Source organism: Ceratotherium simum, chromosome X (assembly GCF_057802395.1).
Source record: "Ceratotherium simum simum isolate JZ-2026a chromosome X, ASM5780239v1, whole genome shotgun sequence".
NCBI lineage: Eukaryota > Metazoa > Chordata > Mammalia > Perissodactyla > Rhinocerotidae > Ceratotherium > Ceratotherium simum.
Window position 1 is genome coordinate 96,262,224 of NC_141940.1, and position 23,226 is coordinate 96,285,449.

Here is a 23,226-nt window from a genome sequence, read left to right on the forward strand (position 1 = left end):
CAGCAATAGCCCAGAGAAATCCAAGCCCAGAAACAGGCACCTAAAATAGAACTCATGTCCTCAGTGTCCCAGCTCCTAGAACAGTGAGCTTGATGAATGTCTTCTTGTCTGGGTACTGGCCATAGCTCCTAAACTGTACAGACTGTACAGTTTCCTGTACAGTGTCCGTGTTTCCTGTCTACTTGACTGTGTTCTTGGGCTTTTTCATTGTTTATGTGGATTGATTACATGAATGTCATTCGGTTACTACCTTTGCAGTAGGAAGGGAGGCTACCTGGGATCCAGGGGCAGTGTAATGCCTCTCTGCCTGCCTGCTCTCTCCCCTCCCTTCCCACAGGCTACAAATTGCAAAAACTTGTGTCTCTGTAGTGCCCGCATAGACTAAGACCTATAGACATATGTCCTGTCTGTCCTCCTTCTCTGTGCTTCTATACCTGTTGCACACATAGGACATGTAAGAGCGTTCTATAGTACAGGCAGACCTCTTTTTATTGCACCTCACTTTATTGCACTTTGCAGATGATGTGCGTTTTACAAATTGAAGGTTTATGGCAATCCTGCGTCGAGCAAGTCTATCGGTGCCATTTTTCCAATAGTCTCACTTCATGTCTCTTTGTCACATTTTGGTAGTTCTTGCAATATTTCAAACTTTTTCATCATTATTATATTTGTTATGGGGATCAGTGGTCTTTAATGTTACTATTATAATTGTTTTGGGGCACCACCAACCACGCCCGTATAAGATGGCGAACTTAATAAATGTTGTGTGTGTTCTGACTGCTCCACTGACCAGCCATTCCCCCGTCTCTCTCCCTCTCCTTGGGCCTCCCTGTTCCCTGAGACACAACAATATTGAAATTAGATCAATTAATAACCCCACAGTGGCCCCTAAGTGTTCAAGTGAAAGGAAGAGTTGCACGTCTGTCACTTTAAATCAAAAGCTAGAAATGATTAAGCTTAGTGAGGAAGGCATGTCAAAAGCCAAGACAGGTGGAAAGCTAGGCCTCTTGAGCCAAACAGCCAAGGTGTGAATGCAAAGGAAAAGTTCTTAAAGGAAATTAAAAGTGCTACTCGAGTGAACACATGAATGGTGTGGATAGAAGATCATACCAGCCACAACATTTCCTTAAGCCAAAGCCTAATCTAGAGCAAGGCCCTAACTCTCTTCAATTTTCTGAAGGCTGGGAGAGGTGAGGGAGCTGCAGAAGAAAAGTTTGAAGCTAGCAGGGGTTGGTTCATGAGGTTTAAGAGAAGAAGCCATCTCTATGACACGAAAGTGCAAGGTGAAGCGGCAAGTGCTGATCTAGAAGCTGTGGCAAGTTACCCAGAAGATCTAGCTAAGGTAATTAATGAAGGTGGCTACACTAAACAACAGATTTTCAATATAGATGAAACAGGCTTCTATTGAAAGAAGATCCCATCTAGGACTTTCATAGCTAGAGAGGAGAAGTCAGTGCCTGGCTTCAAAGGACAGACTGACTCTCTTGTTAGGGGCTAATGCAGCTGGTGACTTGAAGTTGAAGCCAATGCTCATTTACCATTCTGAAAACCCTAGGGCCCTTAAGAATTATGCTAAATCTACTCTGCCTGTGCTCTATAAGTGGAATAACAAAGCCTGGATGACAGCACGTATGTTTACAGCATGGTTTACTGACTATTTTATGCCCATTGTTGAGACCTCCTGCTCAGAAAAGATTTTTTACAAAATATTACTGCTCTTTGACAATGTACCTTGTCACCCAAGAGCTCTGATGGAGATGTACAACAAGATGAATGTTGTTTTCATGCTTGCTAACAGAACATCCATTCTGCAGCCCACGGGTCAAAAAGTAATTTCGACTTTCAAGTCTTATTATTTAAGAAATACATTTTGTAAGGCTATAGCTGCCATAGATAGTGATTCCTCTGTTGGATCTGGGCAAAGTAAACGGAACACCCTCTGGAAAGGATTCACCACTCTAGATGCCATTAAGAACACTGTGATTCATAGAAAGAGGTCAAAATATAAATAATTAACAGGAGTTTGGAAGAAATTGTTTCCAACCCTCATGAATGACTTTGAGAGGTTCAAGACTTCAGTGGAGGAAGTAGCTGCAGATGTGGTGGAAATAGCAAGAGAACTAGAATTAGAAGTGGAGCCTGAAGATGTGACTGAATTGCTGCAATCTCATGTTAAAATTTTAACAGATGAGGAGTTGCTTCTTATGGATGAGCAAAGAAAGTGGTTTTTTGAGATGGAATCTACTCCTGGTGAAGATGCTGTGAAGATTGTTGAAATTACAACAAAGGACTTAGAACATTACATAAACTTAGTGATAAAGCAGCTGCAGGGTTGGAGAGGGTTGACTCCAATTTTGAAAGAAGCTCTGCTGTGGGCAAAATGCTATCAAACAGCATCGCATGCTTCAGAGAAATTGTTCGTGAAAGGAGGAGTCAGTCAATGTGGCAAACTTCACTGCTGTCTTATTTTAAGAAATTGCCACAGCCACCTCAGCCTTCAGCAGCCACCACCCTGATCCATCAGCAGCCATCAACATCAAGGCAAGATTCTCCACCAGCAAAAAGATTACAAGTCGCTGAAGGCTCAGATGATGGTTAGCATTTTTTAGCAATAAAGTATTTTTTAATTAAGGTATATACATTGTTTTCTTAGACATAATACTATTGCACACTTACTAGTACAGCATAGTGTAACCATAACTTTTATATGTACTGGGAAACCAAAAAATTTGTGTGACTCACTTTATTGCAATATTCGCTTTACTACGGTGGTCTGGAACCAAACCCACAATATCTCCAAGGTATGCCTGTACTCTATTGAACTCAATCAACCTCTTAAAAACTGACCTACTTTTTCTTCTCTCAATGAAAAAGACATGTTAAAGACAACAGCAAGCATATTTTCTCCTTGAAATAACTTATACTGAGATGTGAGTAACTAAATTTAATCTTACGAAGGATGTTTATATCTCTGATCCATAGAATAGAGGCAGTGTTTTTGAGCCCTCCCACACTTCACTGCTTTTGAATCTGAGCCCCTACTGTCTATTTGATTAGCAGCTATTTGCCCTTCTCAGGCCCAAAAAGCAGGGCTCAGTCAGATACTTAGGGCTGCCTTAAATCCTTTCTGGAACAAGGTGGGTGTAAATAAATAGTCTGCCATAGAAGACCTGGAAACAGCTGCCTAAAGCAAGCATTTCTTTAGTAGATCAGATGACTTCCTGGCATACCTAAATAATCTGTAGTTCCACTGGTAGGGTCTCAGGCACTATGCTTGCATTCATCTCTATAACTCACTTTCTGAATCCTCCAATTGGGAAAGATATCTCATTGGATAAATGTGTAAATTGGAAATCTTTTCTTCTTGGGTTTCATGCAGAAAATAGTTTAATTGGTAAAAATAAAAATGTATTCCAGAAAAGTTATAAACTAAAAAAAAAAAATACCATTTGTGATTAAAAGTGAGATATGACTGACTCAAACTTTGTTTTGAACAAGCATAATTGAATTACACAAGAAAACCAATCTTATTTTATAGCTGCATCATTTAGAACCACCAGAATTGATTTTGGATTACTTTTGGCTTGATACAAAAATTAGATCAATTCTCCTGCATTTCGAAGATTTGCCACCCATGGAGGTGTTTTTTTAACTAGAAGCTCTGGGTCATCTTTAATTTTCACCGGACTTAGTATAGTTTCCCAGGAGATCAAATGATGTGGGATAATGCTCATGCTTAATATGTTGTAACTTTGGGACAGAGTGGCCCTAGAACAGATCCATGAGAATAGAGACAGTGGTACTTAGAAAAGGTAGTTTCCTTTGTAGAATTGGTGGTCTGATGTAACTGTACTTTTCTCTTTCCAGTTGTCCAATCTGGAGATTCCACATCAAGGGGTGCAAATGGAAGGTGATGGCTTCAGCCACGCAATTCGCTTATTGAAGTAAGTCCCTGTCATGTGTCTCACTTGGTGCCACACATTGCAGCCACACTGCCAGAGCTGCTCCTCTCGTTTCATGAGACAGATAAAGCAGAGTTCAGAACCTGTGGATGTCACAGATTTCTGCATAGAATTTCTAAGGTCTGGGGGAGGATTCTCTTTCACTTGCTGAGTGGAGATCCAGCACCACTTGGTATTTTAGGATGTCTTTTTTCTGCATTTCTTTCATTCATTCATCAGATGTTTACTCAGTACAACTATGTGTCAGGCTTGAATTCCGATGGGGCCCTTCAGGATGCTGGGGGTTCACATAGCAGGGGGTTCTGGCCTAGTTCAAAAGTCAGGAAGGGTATCCCTGAGGATGTACCAATTATAGTCTAACTGAAGGAGAGGTGAGAATTTGCCGGAGGAAAGGGAGCTAGGGTGGGAGTGGGCAGTCCTAACCAGAAGGGATGACTGCTAATGTGAAGGTTTGGAGGTAAGAGAAAGCTCGGCGTCCTGGAACTGAAAGAAGTTCAACGTGGCAGTAGTTGGGAGAGATGAGGCTAGAGATGTAAGTAGGAAGGGGTCATATCCTGTAGGGCTTTGTAAGTGTCCTTAAGGAATTTAGACTTTGTCCTAATGGCGATAAGAAGCCATCAGATGATTTTAAGTGGAAACTGACATCATTAGATAGGTGTTTTTGAAAGCTAACTCTAATAGCTATATAGAGAATAAATTGGAGGGGAACAAGACTGAAGTAGTGAGGCCAGTTGCTGAAATGGTTCCTACCAGAGTTGTTGGTAGCTTGGACCAGAGAAGGTTCCACAAGGACTTGGGGGATGAAATAGTCAAGGGTTGGTGATTAGATTGATGTTGAAGGTGAGAAAGAGGAGAAGGTAGCAAAGATGACTCTTAGTTTTTTCTTGGGCAAATGATTGATGATTGTGGTATTTTCTGAGATAAGGGACATTGAAGATGTGAGTTTGAAGGGGCTTTGCTAAGTTTGAGGTGCCTAGACATCCCTTTGGGCAGACAAGGGTGTGTCTCAAGCTCAGGTGACAGGTCTGGGCAGGAGAAGTAGATGAGTCATCACCAAGGTGGTAGTAATTGAGCCTGGATAGTAAATTAGATCACCAGGAAAGAGTATACAGAGGGAGATGGGCAGAGGATTTGGTTCTCAACAGATAGAGGACAAGGAGCCAAAGAATGCTTAGAAGGAAAGCTAACACAGTGTGTATGCTGTATAAGGTGACCAGGATGGACTTTCAAAGCTAGCATGCCATTTAAGAGAGAAAACTTTTTGGTGCAGAAAACAGTTTTCTTTTTTTGGCATTTGCATTATTTCTTAGATGTTGCTTAATAACATAAATCATGTAAGCAATTTTCATTTATTGAATTCTTCTGTCTACCAAGACATGACAGCTCTGCAGTTTGAGCCAGCGGGGCTTTAATTTTTGTTACTTGGGAATCAATTTGTTTCTGTGGAAGATGGGAAGGGCTAGCAAATAGTGTGCACTCCACCTGTGTGTCATGGTGCTCACTTTAGATAAAGAGTTGAAGAACTAGAATAGCTTCCCCTCCTGGCCTTTTTTTTTTTTTTAATTTTAATTAATTAATTTTTTTGTGAGGAAGATCAGCCCTGTGCTAACATCTGCTAATCCTCCTCTTTGTTTGCTGAGGAAGAGTGGCCCTGGGCTAACATCTGTGCCTATCTTCCTCCACTTTATATGGGACGCCGCCACAGCATGGCTTGACAAGCGGTGTGTCGGTGCGTGCCGGGGATCCGAAGCGGCGAACCCCGGGCCGCCGCAGCGGAGTGCGCGCCCTTAACTGCTTGTGCCACTGGGCCGGCCCCCACCTCCTGGCTTTCTTAACGCCATCAGGAGAGAGAGCTGTTCTTATAACAGAAATCAGTAGGAAAATGTAATACTTCTAATTTAATTGCCTTTGGTTTTGAATTCCTTCTGCCTAAAATATAGGGGTTTTTTTTCACTCTTCTTGGCAGCTGCAGATAACTAGATGATGTTAACATTTGTGTTCTATTCTTTAGTTATATTTTTCATGTTTGGCAAGAGTTTTTTTTTTTTTTTTTGTGAGGAAGATCAGCCCTGAGCTAACATCTATTGCCAATCCTCCTCCTTTTTTTCCCCCAAAGCCCCAGTAGATAGTTGTATGTCATAGTTGCACATCCTTCCAGTTGCTGTATGTGGGACGCCACCTCAGCATGGCCAGACAAACGGTGTGTTGGTGCACGCCCGGGATCCGAACCCGGGCCGCCAGTAGCGGAGCATGCACACTCAACCGCTATGCCACGGGGCTGGCCCCGCAAGAGTTTTAAAATACCTTGCTGTCAGCATCTTTATGAAAGAAATTTTAGTCCCCTTTCTTCTTGAACTCAAGAGAACTCATAATAGTTCTACCTAGGAAGGAAGCACTTCATATTTTTTAGCTTCATTTTACAATAATTTTTAAGAAAGTCTTTACTATATCCTGGCTATTGTTTTCTTTATTTAAAACTTAAAAGGAAAATATATAGAAATGGATAAATTAAAGATATCTGTTTGTCTCGTACAAGCTGTCCTTTATGGGGGTAGGGGATAGAAATGAGGAAGGACAAAGTAATGATAAATGTCTAAACATGATTTTATTAAATTAAAATCTGGCATAGATCTAATTAGCATGTAATTGCTCTAATGCATTTAACCTTCAGAAACACTTCTTTTAACCTTTTAGTCCTAGATATATTATTATATATATTATAAATGAGAGTATGAGTTGATACTTCAAAACTTTAAAATTGAGCACATTTTTCTCCTCTTTGCTAAAAATATGTTCTGTTCTTGTTCAGCTTATCTCCTTGAAAATCTATTAAGCAGGCCTCCTTGCTGTATCTCTGAAAGTATCGTGGTAAACACCTTAGATTGCTCTGGTTTATGGACCTGGTGCCTTGTGCAGATTCAAAAGAGCCTTGATCCTCCAGCACAAATGACACAAGTCTCAAGAGCAGCACTCTCACAGTGCCTAGTTTTGAGCTCCTGAGCAAACTTCCCGCCTTCTCTTGAGCTAACGTTACAGCAACAGGCAGTGGCGCTGGTCCTCTAGCCACACCCAGAAGGTTTTTTCATCTTGTCCGTTGTGTTTCTTTGCCTCTTGTAGCTTATGCAAATAATGCATAGCCACAGCTCTATTTTGCAAGTTGTGTGATTCAGTCTTTCTGCATCTGCATGTGCAACCTTATAAAACCCTCTTCACTTTCGTTGTAGGCACAGTTGTGCTTCTTTTACTAGCACTTTCAGTGATCGCCTCACTTTTGCACCACCTGGACATAATGTGGTTACTGATGTTTGTAAAACCTCTCAGAACGAAACTGACACACAGCACATGATAGCCGAAAAAGAGCAGTGCTGACACACATCTGCCCTAGAAGACCAAAGCCCAGTTCCTAGATTTGTTCAGTACTCGGAATGACGGGGGGAATATCAGTCAGGAGTAGAGCTGTTCAGATCAAAAACCTTTTTTGAATTGGCAGAAATTTTCAGATAAGATTCTTAATTTTATCTTCCTCAGTTCTTAGTTTTTGGCGAATATAATAGTATTTTGCAGTATTTTGCATTTGTAACAATTTTGTCAGATCTCCTTTTGGGCAACCTTTTGTTTTGTTTTTTTTCCCCTCACATAATCATGCGGGGAAGATTAAAGTTATAATTGTAGTTTATTTTTATTCTCTCTGTTGCATTTATAACCTTCAAAGTAGAGCCAGGTATGTCTGTATCATAGATTAAGAAAGAGACATAGAATGCATTTTCATGTTGTCCCTGAGAGCATAAATTGAAAGGACTCTTTCTCTTACCTTGGTTCATCATTGAAAACATGCTGGCTTCTGTGTGTTCATTTTCTGACCAGATGGATTTCATGAAATACCTATTTTATGTGAAGAAGATAATGTACTGCATTTTTACTTTCAAAGTCTGAATTTGCTGCTTTTTAACTCCTATGTTTTGAGGGGTAGGGGCAGGCAAAAGTCCTCAGTATACCAATTAAGTTGAAAAGCGTATATGCAATGTATGTGATTTCTATAATAACTACCCCAAATAACGTTAGACAAAATCTTTCTGGTAGTGATAAAACGTATGTGGTATGAAAGATTTAACTTTTGAAAAACTTAAGAGGAGCTGTGGTGAGAAAATTTCAGAACTACATTAATTCTATTTTTATGCAACCTGTATAGCTTTCTTTCTTCCCCCCTACAAATTTTTTTACCATATGCAATCTCTGTCTCATTCTTGCTCTATGAAGTGTTGTATTCTAGGTCAGTGGTTCTCAACCCCAGGGTGATTTTGCCGTCCAGGGGACATTTGGCAATGTTTGGAGATATTTTTGGTTATTAACTGAGAAGAAGGGATGGGAGGTGCTAACTGGTGTCTGGTAGGTAGAAGCCAGGGCTGCACAGGACAGGCCCCCACAACAAAGATTTATCTGGCCCAAAATGTCAATGTTGCCAAGATTGAGGTGTTACATTCTGAATAAGAGGACTGAACCAAGATTCCGTATTTCCAATTATATTTTGCCTTAGATATTGATAATTGTTATGCCAAGACTGAGAATTAACCCACGTTGCCTATAAGCTAAAGGATAATGTGTAATTAAATAATGTATTATCTCCTTATTTCATCCATTACTGAAATAACTCATTAACAGCTAAAATATATCACCTCATAACATTTTCTGACAAATAAGATAGTCCATAAAGCTGCAGGAGGAAAATGGATAGGTAGGTATTTTAAGACACCAAAGCTAATACATTCCTCTTGTATATGTGATATATGTAAGTGACAATATATATGTTAAATGAGTTAATACTTGTAAAACTCCATCGCAATGAGGAGTTTATCCATCTACAGAGGAGGAGAAAGGGGGGATAATAAACCTGGAATCTTGTCATGGCAGTCAGTGATCAAGACTTGGTTTTACTGCAAGGAGGAACTAACATATGTGAGTACTTGCTGTATCAGCCACCATAAGCACTTTATATGTTTTGTCCTTTTAAAATCAATGGCCCATAAGGTAATTATTTATTTCCATTTCATAGTTGGGAAACTGAAATTGAGAGAGGTTAAATGTGGCTGAGTCAGAATTAGAATGCAGGTCCCTGACTCCAAAGCCCATGTTCTTTCTGCTATATCATCCTGCCTTCAAAGGATGGTTTTACAAGTATTTTGTTCCCCTTAGCTTTTCCTTGAGGATGTTCTAGGTAGATTTTGTAGAAAGCCAGTATCCTTGATTTTCATTCTGAAGAGTTATAGTCTTTTCTAATAAAAAGATTAAGGATGAAGACAAACATCGTTAAAATGAGAGTCCTAATCCATGTTGTTGTGAATGGAAATGGGTTAAATGCTATTAATTGCTGTGAATTGCCATGAATTGCTTCCTTCCTTTGCAGAAGGTGCCTAGTAGTGGAGTTTGAACTGAACCTCTAATGTGATACCCTGCCTGTCATTGTGTAAATTGTGCTTTTGTCTTTCTTGATGTGAAGTACACTTCATATGCTATCTTTCATCACCAGAATTCCTCCCTGTAAGGGTATAAATGAGGAAACCCAAAAGGCTCTGGACCGCTCTCTTCTCGATTGCACTTTCCGATTACAAGGTAGAAATAACCGCACGTGGGTGGCAGAGTTAGTGTTTGCAAATTGTCCACTTAATGGCACTTCTACCAGGGAGCAAGGTGAGATGATTCACACACTTTGTCTTCGCATATTTCTGGATTTTTTTAGCATTGATTGCTATTAATCTTCTCTTTTAATCCTGTAGGACCATCCCGGCATGTTTACCTGACATATGAAAACCTGTTATCTGAACCTGTTGGTGGTCGAAAAGTGGTTGAAATGTTCCTTAATGACTGGAATAGCATCGCACGATTATATGAGTGTGTATTGGAATTTGCACGTTCTCTACCAGGTACACGTGATAGTCTTCCTTTGGGGGCAGGGAAGAAGCACCCCCCCGCCTTTTTTTAACTGAAGAAGTAAAGCATGCACGTTGTAAAAAAAAAAAAAAAAAAAAAATTCAAAAGTATGTCTAATGAAAAATAAGCTTCCCTTTACCTTAGACTTCCATTTCCTTCCCCCAGAGATAATCACTGTTAAGTTCCTTATGTATCTAGAAATTTTTATACACAGGTATGCCATATTATAATAGTAGTCAATACTTACTGAGAATTTACTATGTGCCATACAATGTAATAAACACAGTGCTTATATTAACTCATTTAATCCTCACAATCACCCTGTGAGGTAGGTATTTTGTTATTCCTCATTTTACAAATGAAGAAAACAAGTCACAGAGACTAAGAAACTTGCTAAAAATCACATAGGTAGTAAATGGTGGAGCTGGAATTGGGAACCCCCAGCCTCTGTGCTGTACTGCTTCAATATCTCGGTACCCCTGTCCTGGCCCTTTTTGTAGAAATGGAAGCCTACTATCTATTTTACTAAATGATATATTTAGAGACCTTTCTATCTAAGCATATAATATTGCCAAACTGCCCTCTTTTTCAAATATGTATTTTAAAATTCTGCATGTATAATCTTAATCTCCTTTTCGTTTCCTTTCTGTTTAGATATACCTGCTCATCTAAATATTTTCTCAGAAGTTCGTGTTTATAATTACCGAAAACTTATCTTGTGTTATGGAACCACCAAGGGAAGCTCAGTAAGTCTATGAATTAATTAAAACTGAAATTCCTCTCACAAATCTTTTAAAAATTAAGAATTCAAAAATTATGAAAACTGCCTTGAAATAATTAAAGGATCAAGTAAAAATTAGGAATAAAATAGTAAATTTTGAATACTTCTTCGATATAAGTATATACTATAATGCTTAACTCTTTAAAATGGAAAACAAGAATAATACCCTCTTTGATGGGGTATATAATCTTAAAAGTTTTGGACAAGGTAATGTACTTTTGGTGTTTGTATTTTTTTCTTCACAGATTTCACATCTGCTTCTTTAGCAATGTAATTACTGTAATAAAGATTATGTATGATGGTTTTGAACAATATGGTATGTCTATGCTTTTGGTCACATGATTATTAACATTGTTTGGTCCTATCTTAATCTTTTTTTTTTTTTTGTGAGGAAGATCAGCCCTGAGCTAACATCCATGCTAATTTTCCTCTTTTTGCTGAGGAAGACCGGCCCTGAGCTAACATCTATTGCCAATCCTCCTCCTTTTTTTTCCCCCAAAGCCCCAGTAGATAGTTGTATGTCATAGTTGCACATCCCTCTAGTTGCTGTATGTGGGACGCGGCCTCAGCATGGCCGGAGAAGCGGTGCGTCGGTGCGTGCCCGGGATCCGAACCCAGGCCGCCAGTAGCGCAGTGCATGCGCTTAACTGCTGAGCCACGCGGCCAGCCCAGTCCTATCTTAATCTTAAAGGTATTCCCCATAATCCATGGTTCCTTATTTTTTCACCACCCCATATATAAAGCCCTAGAAATTTAGTATAAAACCTCAGCTTTCTGGCTTCTCTCTGGACTCTTCCACATCAAGTAATATCAGAAATTACTGGAGTGTTTTAAAATATGTTAACTGAAGGTGTCTGTGTTGGGGACGGCTTCCTTTCCCTTTATGACAGTGCTTACTAAGAGAGTAACGGCTCTTCACTTCAAGAGAAAAATGAAAAGTAAGAAACACCAATGATAATTTTCAAATAAAGTTTAATCAAAATTTTTTCTTTAGCGCCTTCTCTTTCTGTTTTATTTACTAGAATGTACTGGTCCATAGTAACAACATATGTGGAGTTTGCAGAGTCCAGCCTTATTAGTTGCTTTCAAAAAAGACCTCATTTAGATCTTTGGCATTTTGCCTTACTGTTTAAACATTATTTTTTTCTTCTACTTGAATCTGTTATGTCCTCACTTTCTGAAACATGTAATCTCTTTGATTTAGATTAGTATCCAATGGAATTCTATACATCAGAAATTTCACATTTCTTTGGGAACTGTTGGCCCAAACTCGGGTTGCAGTAACTGTCACAATACCATTCTCCATCAGCTTCAAGAAATGTTCAACAAAACACCAAATGTGGTTCAGTTATTACAGGTAATTAAGTTTATTTTCTGTTTAAAAATAAGTCTCAGTCCGTGTTAGTGTCTCATGTAAAACTCCTCAAAAAATCATGTGGTCTTAACTTGTCTTAAATGACGAGGATGGGTGCCTTGTGTTTTATATCTTGCACTCTTTTTGGAGAATTTTCATTGATTAAAGTGCACACAGTGATCTAGTTTGTGGTCTCTTCAAGGGAAAATTTTATGGAATGTGCCAGAAGGACGTTGTCTCATTTGTGACGGTTATACATTGAAAATTCTGAGGTTTTAACATTCGTACAGAAACTGGCTGCTCTTACTGTGTTTGTTCCATATAGGTATTGTTTGATACTCAAGCTCCATTAAATGCCATCAACAAACTCCCCACTGTGCCGATGTTGGGCTTGACCCAGAGAACCAACACTGCCTACCAGTGCTTCTCCATTCTGCCACAGTCGTCCACCCACATCAGGCTGGCCTTCAGGAACATGTATTGCATTGATATATACTGCCGGAGTCGAGGTGTTGTGGCAATACGGGATGGTGCCTATAGTCTTTTTGATAATAGCAAGTTAGTTGAAGGTTTTTATCCTGCACCAGGACTAAAGGTAACAGACTTTAGTGTTATAGCATGAGTCAACATAAATATGATCTCTAAAAATCCCTTCAAGGGGAAAATAATGAGGAAAAGCAAAAAATTCCTATTTAAATTTAATAAGTAGCCATGTTAATTCATCATCTGTGCAACTTCATTCTGGAGCAGCTAGAAGTTCTGATCAAGTGCTGTGCCTATGTGTATGAGATGATAAAATATCCTTTCCTTTATGTCCTTACCCCGTGATGAGTAGAGTGGAAAATACTGAAGAGTCCTGTTTCTATTTGGAACTTTAAGGGACTTTAAAAGTAGTCTTTATCATTGATAATTGAGAAAGTTTGATTATCAATTCAACTATGATGCTTTTTTAAAATGTTGGGTCCTGGGCCGCAATCCCTGGAGATTCTGGTGTGATAGCTCAATTGTATGTGCTTATAGTTTTGAGTCAGATAGTTCCAAATGGCTTGTTTTGAAAATTAGTCCCCTGCAACCCACTCTTGCCATTTTCTTGCTCTGTTTTCAACTCTATGTAGCTGATTCTCTTGGTATTTACATCCTTATCTCTAAATAGCATGCTTACATTGCTGTTGGTTGACTTCTTAGTTGAGGGTATTATGTGTCTCACAATGGAAGATGAGGATTTAATTGTTTTTTAGTTCTTTCTTACATGTCCCTTCCCCCTTCTGGGCTGCTCCTAGTACACATACACTGTCTGCCTTTCCTCCTGTCCTTTAATATGGTTAAGGAGCAATTTTGATTAATTTTTCAGTGTTCACATTATTATGAATATGTAAACATATTCTACCAGGCCTACTATGACTACTTTTCCTTCTTGCTCAACGTTTTATTTTCCTGGGAATTATTAATTTACCTTTTTTTTTTTCTGCTTAGCTTTCTCTGTACTTATCACTAACTCAACTTTAAAGTCTCTCCCATGTATGTAACTCTTCCCTCAGTATGTTCACATATCAGATACCTTCCCCGTTTCATCTTGAAGAAATCTCTTCCACAGTCCTCTGACCTCCAATCTGGAGTGGTAACACTCCAGACCTTTTGCACGGTTTTAACTTAGGAATCTGCAGAAGGATGGTAAAGCAGGAAATTCCTTCATTTCTCTCCTGTGGTGCCTGCCCAGTGGCTTGGACTGCACGGCTTTTTCTTGGTTTACTCCATTGTTTTGGTGGAATACTTCCTACGTAACTTCCTGGGAGAAAGTACATGGGAGGTTAATTTGAGACCTTGTATGTCTGAAAGTGTCTTTATTAGTTTACCCTCATCTAATTGAGAGAGTGGCAAGGTGTAGAATTCTAGGTTGTGGTCATTTTGAAGGCATTGTTCCATTGTTTTCCAGCTTCCATTGTGACTGTTGAGATGTTTAATCCTGTTCTACTTCTTGAACCTTATGTGACTAAGTGGGCTCCTTGAGTCTGGAAACTTACATCCTTTTGCTCTGGGGAATTTCCTTGCATTGTTTGTTAATTCTCCTTTGTTTTCTTTGTTCACTCTTTCTGGTACTGCTACTATTCTGATGTTGGGTATCTTGGACTTATCCTCTAATTTTCTTACCTCTTCTGTTTTTTATCTCTTTGTTTCTAGGCGATTTCCTCATTTTATCCTTCCAATCCTATTTTTTATTTCTGCTGACCTTTTTTTTGGCCATTTTAAAAAAAACTTCCAAGAGCTTTTTTTTTTGTTTCTAAATGTTCATTTTATGACATCCTGTTCTATATGGCTACATTATCTTCTTTTACCTCTTTTATTCCTACATAATCTCCATTTCATCCACCTTGCTTTTTTTTTTTTGGATCTCTTTTGTATTAGTGTCTTTCCTCAAATATTAAGTGATTCTTAACTCTCTGCTCTTATTTAAAGGTGAGACTTGTTAACTGTAGTCTTCACTGCAGGATGATCTGCTTGGGCAATTTCTTTAGGTAACTCCCAAAGTCAGTAGCTTTAGGTCTTTTTGTTGGGGTGGTGTGAGTACCAAGAGAAGAGTTTCTAAGTCTCTGCATAGATGGCATGCATTGGGCTCCCAATTTTGGGCAAGTCGAATAAGAGAAGGAAACTAGTACTCTCAACATTCAATATGTAAACTTTAATCTCCATTTTTAACATGGTACTCCTTCTCTCAATTATTCTGGAGTCCCCCAAGTCAGAGACTCTCCGCTGAGGTGGTAGAGGTCAACCTAACTCAATGAAGTAACTAACAGAGGCTCTGGGAGGGTTTCACTGTCTCTTAATTAAAGAGACTTCCACCCAGTCCTTGTTTTTGGTCCCACCTTCATCCCTATTTCCAGAGGTATCTGGTGCTGCCAGTTCCTACATGTCTTGGAGATAGAGATGAAAATAGCTTTGCTTCTTGGCTTTCCCCACTGCTTGCCTAGGATACAATTTCCTCACATTGAATAGTTCAGTTACCACTCAACCATCTGCTCTGCAGCCTCCAGAATCTATTGCTATTTTTCTCTTCTCCCATTCTTTTTGTCTTTGTGACTTATTGCTTTAAAAAATTTTTTTTAGTTTCAGTGGGGTATTGGGAAAAGATGAAATGTATGTTGTGAATCCATCATCTTTAATTAGAAATCAGACTATGTACTTTTAAAAGCTTTCTAGTGATTCTGATAAGCTTATGATCTATGTTTTTGAAGATTGGGAAGGTGGAGAGTGTTAAAAGACAGAAAATCTGTGCTTAAGACACAAACTCTGGTAGCCTTGCTTAATTTTGATGACATATTCCATAAAACAAGACTGTCCCACTCTTGATGGTTGAAGTCATGTAAGATAAAAAGGGAAAAGGTGGCTTAGTTTCTTTATTCAGTTTTCCTCTGTAATATTTTCTAGCTTAAAAAGTGAGAACTCTCCCGGTTCGGATCCTGGGCGTGCACTGACACCGCTTGGCAAGCCATGCTGTGGCGGCGTCCCATATAAAGTGGAGGAAGATGGGCATGGATGTTAGTCCAGGGCCAGTCTTCCTCAGCAAAAAGAGGAAGATTGGCAGATGTTAGTTCAGGGCCAATCTTCCTCACAAAAAAAAAAAAACAAAACCTCTTCACTAAATAGGAAATTTTCCAAGTCATTGAAGTTACTTATATGGCCAACATACAACTTTTCATTTTTTTCCCCATTTCTGATTCAGAAGTTAATAAGAAAATGTCTTGACCTGGTGTTAGGAGATGCCAGGGTGTACTTCTTTCTTCAGCATTTTGCTTACACAATACTTTTTAGTTGATATGATTTTTTAACTTAGATACTGTTTTTGTTGTGGTGGTAACTGTTTTCCTCAATTTCCCCCCTTCCTTCAAAATTATCAATATCTCTTCCAGGTTGTTCTAATAATAGTGGCCATGTGTCAAACATATTTCAGAGATGGACATAATATGTTTCTTTCTGTTAAAACATTCTAAATGATTAAAAATATCTTACTAAAGTTAGGTAAAATAATCTAAATTTTACCTGTTTATATCCATAGACATTCCTGAATATGTTTGTTGACAGCAATCAGGATGCTCGAAGAAGGTCTGTAAATGAGGATGATAATCCCCCTTCTCCCATAGGAGGAGATATGATGGATTCTTTAATCTCACAACTCCAGCCGCCACCCCAGCAACAGGTGATGTCTAGCTGAAATTCCAAATGGTATCGCATTTGTGTAATTAACAGGTTCTACAGGTGTCTGGGCTTCTTTGTTGAAAGGCAGTGAGGTCGTTGGTGGGCTCAAGATGCCCAGGAAATCCATATGAAAATATAGTGACAGAGGGAGGTGAGGAGAAGGCTTCTGGTGATGGGAAGTGAATAGAACCAGAAATAGCATTAACCATACCGGAAATAGCATTTACCTCAGACTCACGCACTTAAAATGATGTCAGCTGATCACCCATGTGATCACAAAAGAGGATGTCCAAATGGCCAGTAAGCACAAAAAAGTTGTTCAACATCCTTTGGCATCACAGAAATACAGATTAAAAGCACAGTGAGATGATACTCCATACCCACAGAAATGGCTTTAAGAAAAAAATTGATAATCCTTCCCAACATTTGGTATTAGGAGCAACTGAAACTCTCATTTGCTACTGAAGAGTGTGTAAAATGGTACAACTACCTTGCAGTGGTGTTTAGCAATATTCCAGAATGCTAAAGCTGAACATTATTCATACATGTGATTTAACAATTCTACTCTTATATATATACACAACAGAAATGCATCAGTAGAACACAAGAATGTTCATAGCAATGTTATTTGTCAAAAAAATTTTAAACAAGGAAACTATCCAGCAACAGTAGAATGAGTGAATAAATTGGAGTGTATTCATGCAATGGAATACTTTACAGAAATGAAAAAAAAAACTATTACTACATGCAACAACATGATGAATCTCACTGACATAACGTTGAACAAAAGAAGCCAGACACTAATGAGTACATTCAGTGTTAATATGAAATGTAAAACCCGGCAAAACCAAGCTTGAGTGATGGAAATCAAAATAGTGCTTACCTTTGGTGAGGCGATAAAGACTTGGAAGATGTATGAGGGAGGCTTCTGGGGTTCTGGTAATGTTCTTCAGTATCTTAATCTATTTGGCATTTACATTTGTTAAAATTCATCAGACTGTACATTTAAGATTTGTGCACTTTACTATATGTGATTCATACTTCAATTTTAAAAAATAGAATAGGAAGGATTACATTGTCCTGGGTTTTTCATTACTCCACCAAATGTAAGATGCACTTTTTTTTATGTACTGCCAGAAACAACACTGCCAGTTAAACTATGACATACCATGAATTGAAAGACACACCCTGATTTCAGAGATGTTAAAAAGTGGGAAAAAAATTATCTTAGAATCAATGCAATGTTAGATAAACGATATAGATAAATTAGTGATATGGTAGATAAAATGAGCAACAAACATCTTGAGGGATATAAACAATGGTATTGCAAGGTCGAGAATGAGGATGTCGCTATTTTTAAAACATTTTGAAAGTGAGGGTGTTTTTAAAAACTTGTGTTATTGATGGGTATTTTGATGTATATTTTGATATTTTGATTGTATATTGATGAGGCATTTTCATACCTCACAACTTCTATTTGGTAACCAATGAAGTGTGTAAATGTTAACACTGTAGCTGTTTATTAGGGAAAGCCACACTCGCATACCATACGCGGTTGGGTATTTTACCACCATTTAATTTTCTTCTCTTTAGCCATTTCCAAAACAGCCAGGATCATCAGGCGCTTATCCTCTTACTTCGCCCCCTACATCTTATCACAGCACAGTTAACCAGTCTCCCTCTATGATGCACACACAGTCTCCAGGTAAGATATTACTTATTCTCTTGTCATGTTCAACTTTCAAAACCAAAATACACACACCCACTGAGAAGCACTACACATGTAGCCTTAGACTTCAGAGAGAACTTTTCTAGTCTGTGGCTAGATATTTGCCATTCATTCATTATGGCAGAGTTATGAAATCTTTGTTCCTGATTCAGGAGCACTTTGAAAAGTTTGAATTAAGTGGAGGAATTGTCATGCAGAGCCAGACTCATGGCACAACTCCAAGAAGAGCTAATCACCACATGATCTGTGGTCAGAGGTTGACACACTGAGGCTTGTGGGCCAAGTCATACCCACCATCTGTTTTTGTAAATAGTTTCATTGGCACACTGCCACACACCCATTTATGTAGTGTCTGTGTTTGCTTTCCCGCTACGACGACCCCTTTCAGAAAATGTTTGCTGAGCCCTGGTATATGTGAATGGTGCCCTGCCCCCCAGAGTTGGGCAGTGCACAGCCTGCTTGTCGAAACAAAATGGCTCTGTTGGCAGCCCCGTGAAGTGCGCTGTAAAATTGCTTGAGAATGCCAAATTTTTACTTTTAACTGAACAATTCGTTGGTATTTCTTAAGCACTTGCTCTATGCCAAATGCTGCACGGTGCTGGGGATTCAGCAGTGAGACAGACACCAGCCCTGCTATCGAGCTTATCATCAAGTGGGGAAGATTGGTGTCAGATTTCTTGGGTAGATGATCCCTTACTTGCTCATCAGATGGTTAGACCACAGATGAAGACTTGGAAGTTGTTGCCATGTCATTGAAGGTCGCTGAAGCCCGAGTGGGTGGGTGAGCTCAGCCCCTGAGGAGCACTGGCAGTCAGTGGTGTTGGAACCTGAGAAGGAGCAGCTAGGGAGCAAGGAGGAAAACAGGAGAAACAGGGTCATAGAACCCAAGGTGGGGAGTGTGTTTCCAGGATATGAGTTGAGACTGGTTTGGCATAGAAGGAAGGAGAAATAATTATTCTGAAATAATTACAATAGCAGACAGATATATAGTGCTTACTGTGTGCCAAGCCCTGTTGTAAGCACTTTACTCATTTAATCCCCGCAGCAAACCCATGGTGTAGGTCCTATTATTATCCCCATTTTATAGAGGAAAACTGAGGCATGGAGAAGTTAAGTCACTTGTCTAGGTCATGCAGGTAAATATGTAAATATAATACTTAAAGGTTAATCAAGTTGATTAACATTTATTAAATGTAAGGCACTGCATTAGGTATTGTAGAACATAAAAAAATGTGAAATTCTCTTACATAGTAGAGAATTTGAAACCTGCTGATATTGAGGATAGTTATGGTAATGTAGCAAGTATTTTAATGTTGCATTTATCCATAGTTTTGGTAGCTGTAGGTCCCCCTTTCATAATCCTAAATTAAAACTAGTCCTGTGGCTAAATACCATCTTTAAGTTCATGTCTCCCAGTTTTTTATATCTCTCATCTAGGCCTCTCCCGTGAACTGGAGTCCCATTTTCCAGCTATCTGTTCAGCATTTGCTTGTCGATATCTAGTCAACATCAGAAACTCAGCATGGCCGAAACTAAGCTCCTCTGGAACTAACCCCCTGACCCTGCCCTGTGCAGCTCCTCTCATAGACACCCCATCTCAGTAAATGCTAGCTTATTCCTTCTTGCTACTTAGGCCAAAGCTGTTAAGAGTCATGTAGGACTCCTCTTGCTCTCACACCCACATTACCAAATACTGTCAGCTGTATCTTCAGAATTTATCCAGAATCTAACCACTTTTCACCATCTCAACCTTCACCCTTGCCCAAGTCACTAACCATCTCTCACCTGGATTATTGCAGTTGCCTCTAACTGGTTTCCCTGCCCCTACCCCCTGCCCTATAGGCTGTTTTTCACACAGCAGCTAGAGTGATCCTTTTGGAACAGAAGTTAGTTTAAGACTCCTCCGCTGCAAATTATGCAATGGCTTCCCATCTCATTCAGGGTAAACCCTAAGTCCTTAGAGTGGCCTACTAGTCCCTGTGTGATCTGGGGACCTCCCCGCCACCTCTCTGACCTAATCTCCTCCCATTCCCCCCTTGCTCACACTGTTCAGCCACACTGGCCTCCCCCTGTTGTTTATAACTACTGCTACCTTTGGGGCATTGGCACTAGCTCTTCTGTTTGCCTGGAATATCTTATCTCCTGGATATCCTCATGCCTTACCCTTCACTTTGTTTGTGTCTCAGCTCACTTGTCCCCTTCTTAGGTCTTCTCTGGTTGCTTTATATAAAGAACAGCACCCACCTCCACCACTACACGATATTGTCCCCTTACCTTGCCCTGTTTTTCTCCATAGCACTTACTACACCCTGATGTATATTTGTTTGTCTTTCTCATTCTACTAGAATATAAGCTCCACGAGGGCAGGAATTTTTGTCTCTTATTAACTGCTGCATCCCCAGTGCCTACAGCAATGCTTGGCATGAAATTGATGTTCACGCCTGCTTGTTGAATGAGTGAATTAAAAAGTACACTGGATATTTAAAACAAAAAAAAATCAGTCAATATAAGAGCTAGAATTTGGGCCCCATGGAATTGATCTCTCTTTTTTCAATAATGAAATTGTTCTAGTTTTTCTTTGTGCTATTTGTGGGAGCTTTACTACTCGTTTCTTTAGTCTGTAGAGAGAATCTTAACTTGGGGTCCTTGGACAGGACATAGTATGTGTCCTGCGAGATCATCTGTAATTATTTTCCTTTATTAGGAAATCTGCATGCTGCCAGCTCCCCCAGTGGGGCTTTGAGAGCCCCATCACCAGCGTCATTTGTTCCAACTCCTCCCCCATCCTCGCATGGAATCTCAATAGGACCAGGGGCCAGTTTTGCTAGTCCACATGGTGAGTCCATACATGGAAATCTCTATAGCATAAGAGTTTGATGTGAAAGTAGTTTTTGTTAAATTATTTTCTTATTACAAAATTAGCACTTAAAGTTTATTGGGGAAATAGCAAAAGAAAATAAATTTTTCCTAATCCCACCACACAAAGATCTAACAGTTAGTCTGTCTGCTTTGGACTTGCTCGCTCTGTCTCCCTCACTCTGTCTTGCTCTTTCTGTCACGCACCCCCTGCTTCCCTGCCTGCTCGCATCTCTGTTGCTCTCGCTTGCTTTCTACCTGTTTGCTTGTCGTCCCCTCAAATACCACCCCTACCCCCCAAAAATTGGGACCCTACCGTATGTATTGTTTTGAGACTTGAATTTTTTAACTCAAAAATTCTATTTTGCGTTGGTTCAAATAGATAAAGAATAGAAGAGGTAGCCAGTGAAGTGTTTTCTTTCAATTCTACCAACCACCTCGTTCCTCTTTCAGAGGCATTTAGTGCTATTAATTTCTCATGCATTCTTGCAGAGGTGTTTTATGCATACACAAGCAAATACACGTAAGTGTTCTTTCCCCCTCTTTTACACACATGGCAGCATACTGCACACAGTGTTCAGTGCCTTTTTTCACTTAATATATCATGAATACCATGCCAAATCAGAACATAAAGAGCTTCCTCAGTTTTTACAGCTGTGTAGCATCTGTGATTTTACTCTTTATTATTAATATTTGTGGGAACATTTCTGTCACTAAGAATTCTACATTGCCATACTAAATGGCTTCATAGTACTCCCTTGTCTGGGCATACCATAATTTTAACTGCTCTCCTATTATTATACATTTAGAAGGTTTCCATTTTTCACAACTAAAAATGGTGTCATCTCTGCTCACATGGTTATTTCCTTAGGTAAGTTCCTAGAAGAGGAATTGCTATCTCAAAGGGTTTGAGAAATTCTAAACATATTGCAGATTGCTCACCTGAAAGGCTGTACCAATTTCCTCTAGCATCATACAAGAATGTCTGTTTTCCTGCATCATTGCAACATGGGGTATTATGATTTTTAAAAATCTTGATAGATAGATGAAAAACGTTATCTTATTGTTTAGTGTGCATTTCTTTGTTAGTGAAGTTGAACCTTTTTTTTTATTTTCATTAGTCTTTGGTATTTCTTATTTTATGCCTGCCCCAGTTTATATCCTTTGCCTGTGTGCTTGTGTTTTTTCTTACCGATTTGTAAGACCATTTACTCTCTGATATTTGGTGGAAGTATTTTCTCAGTTTGTCATTTGGTTACAAGGGGTATAAATCATATGTTAAAGGTATCTGCAGGATGAAATTTAAATATCAAATTGTTCAGAAAGTTGCTGCTTTCAAAACTTGATTCTTGGTTCATTTCTTAGTCAATTTAGCCTTTCCTAAATAAAGAAAATGGAAGATTTCCCTTTCCTCAGCCTTCTCTGAATAGAATGAAAACATAATTTGTCAGGGTTAGTTTAAAAATACAAGATTTCTGCCTTTAAAGGAGCTTTGAGATTTTTTTGCTTAATATTTTCAAGCATATAGTAGGGTGGTTATATAACATAAAGTGGATTGTTACATATTACGCATGTTGAAGCTTGTGTGAAGGTAAATTTTATCCTTTCTCAGTCTTTTTAATTTTTCTAATTTTTGTACCATGTTAAAAAGTACATAAACTGCACAAAATAGAGATTCAGATGTGCCATGTTAAGCATCATGCTTCAGTGAAATATCTTATTGGATGCAAAAATAAAATTATCACCATGTAAGGTGTAAGCATTTGAATGCTGTCAAATATTTTTCAGTTATTAAAATACAGGTTTTGAAAACCATTTGTTTACGGGTTTACAGGAACCTTGGACCCGAGTTCTCCATACACTATGGTGTCACCAAGTGGACGAGCAGGGAACTGGCCAGGGTCTCCTCAAGTGTCCGGCCCTTCACCAGCAACACGCATGCCTGGAATGTCACCAGCCAACCCATCACTACATTCTCCAGTTCCAGATGCTTCTCATTCCCCTCGAGCTGGAACAAGTGAGTGTCATCAACATTTTTTTATGTTTGCTTTTAGTATAACCAACAAATGATCTATTTTATTCCATCCTCACATTTGAAAGTCATGACCTACTTGTTGAATGGGGATATTTATTAACTTAAACTTTTTATCCATTTAGTAAATTGGTTGTAACGATAGTTAATTTGCAAAGTCAGGCAAAATGTAAGAAAGAGAAATGTCTCCCCCAGAAGTCTTCTGAGGTGACTCTTAGTACGTCTGTTAGGACTACTAACTTAGCTGCAATATTAGACCTTAAGAGATAGCTAAAGTTAACTGATAAGGTTATGCAAATTAACACAGAACAGAAGAATTGTACAAATATGTTAGTTAACTTTTGCTGCATGACTTTTAGTGGCTTAAAACAACCATCATATATTAGCTCACTATTC

At 39.0% G+C, this 23,226-nt stretch overlaps 1 protein-coding gene across 4 annotated transcripts in view; it reads left to right on the forward strand.

Annotated features, from left to right (window-relative positions):
* The window catches only part of MED14 (mediator complex subunit 14), a 67,367-nt gene that overhangs the window by 35,222 nt on the left and 8,919 nt on the right, over positions 1-23,226 (forward strand). Inside the window, exons 16-25 of one of the 4 annotated variants that reach the window (XM_004435028.3) lie at positions 3,868-3,944; positions 9,487-9,647; positions 9,734-9,880; positions 10,542-10,633; positions 11,873-12,025; positions 12,348-12,617; positions 16,074-16,214; positions 17,807-17,918; positions 20,647-20,778; positions 22,633-22,815. In XM_004435028.3, coding sequence (XP_004435085.1) covers positions 3,868-3,944; positions 9,487-9,647; positions 9,734-9,880; positions 10,542-10,633; positions 11,873-12,025; positions 12,348-12,617; positions 16,074-16,214; positions 17,807-17,918; positions 20,647-20,778; positions 22,633-22,815 — 1,468 coding nt within the window. The remainder of the gene's footprint in view (positions 1-3,867; positions 3,945-9,486; positions 9,648-9,733; positions 9,881-10,541; positions 10,634-11,872; positions 12,026-12,347; positions 12,618-16,073; positions 16,215-17,806; positions 17,919-20,646; positions 20,779-22,632; positions 22,816-23,226) is intronic. The other 3 variants (XM_014791058.2, XM_087427793.1, XM_087427794.1) reach the window with 3 other exon arrangements.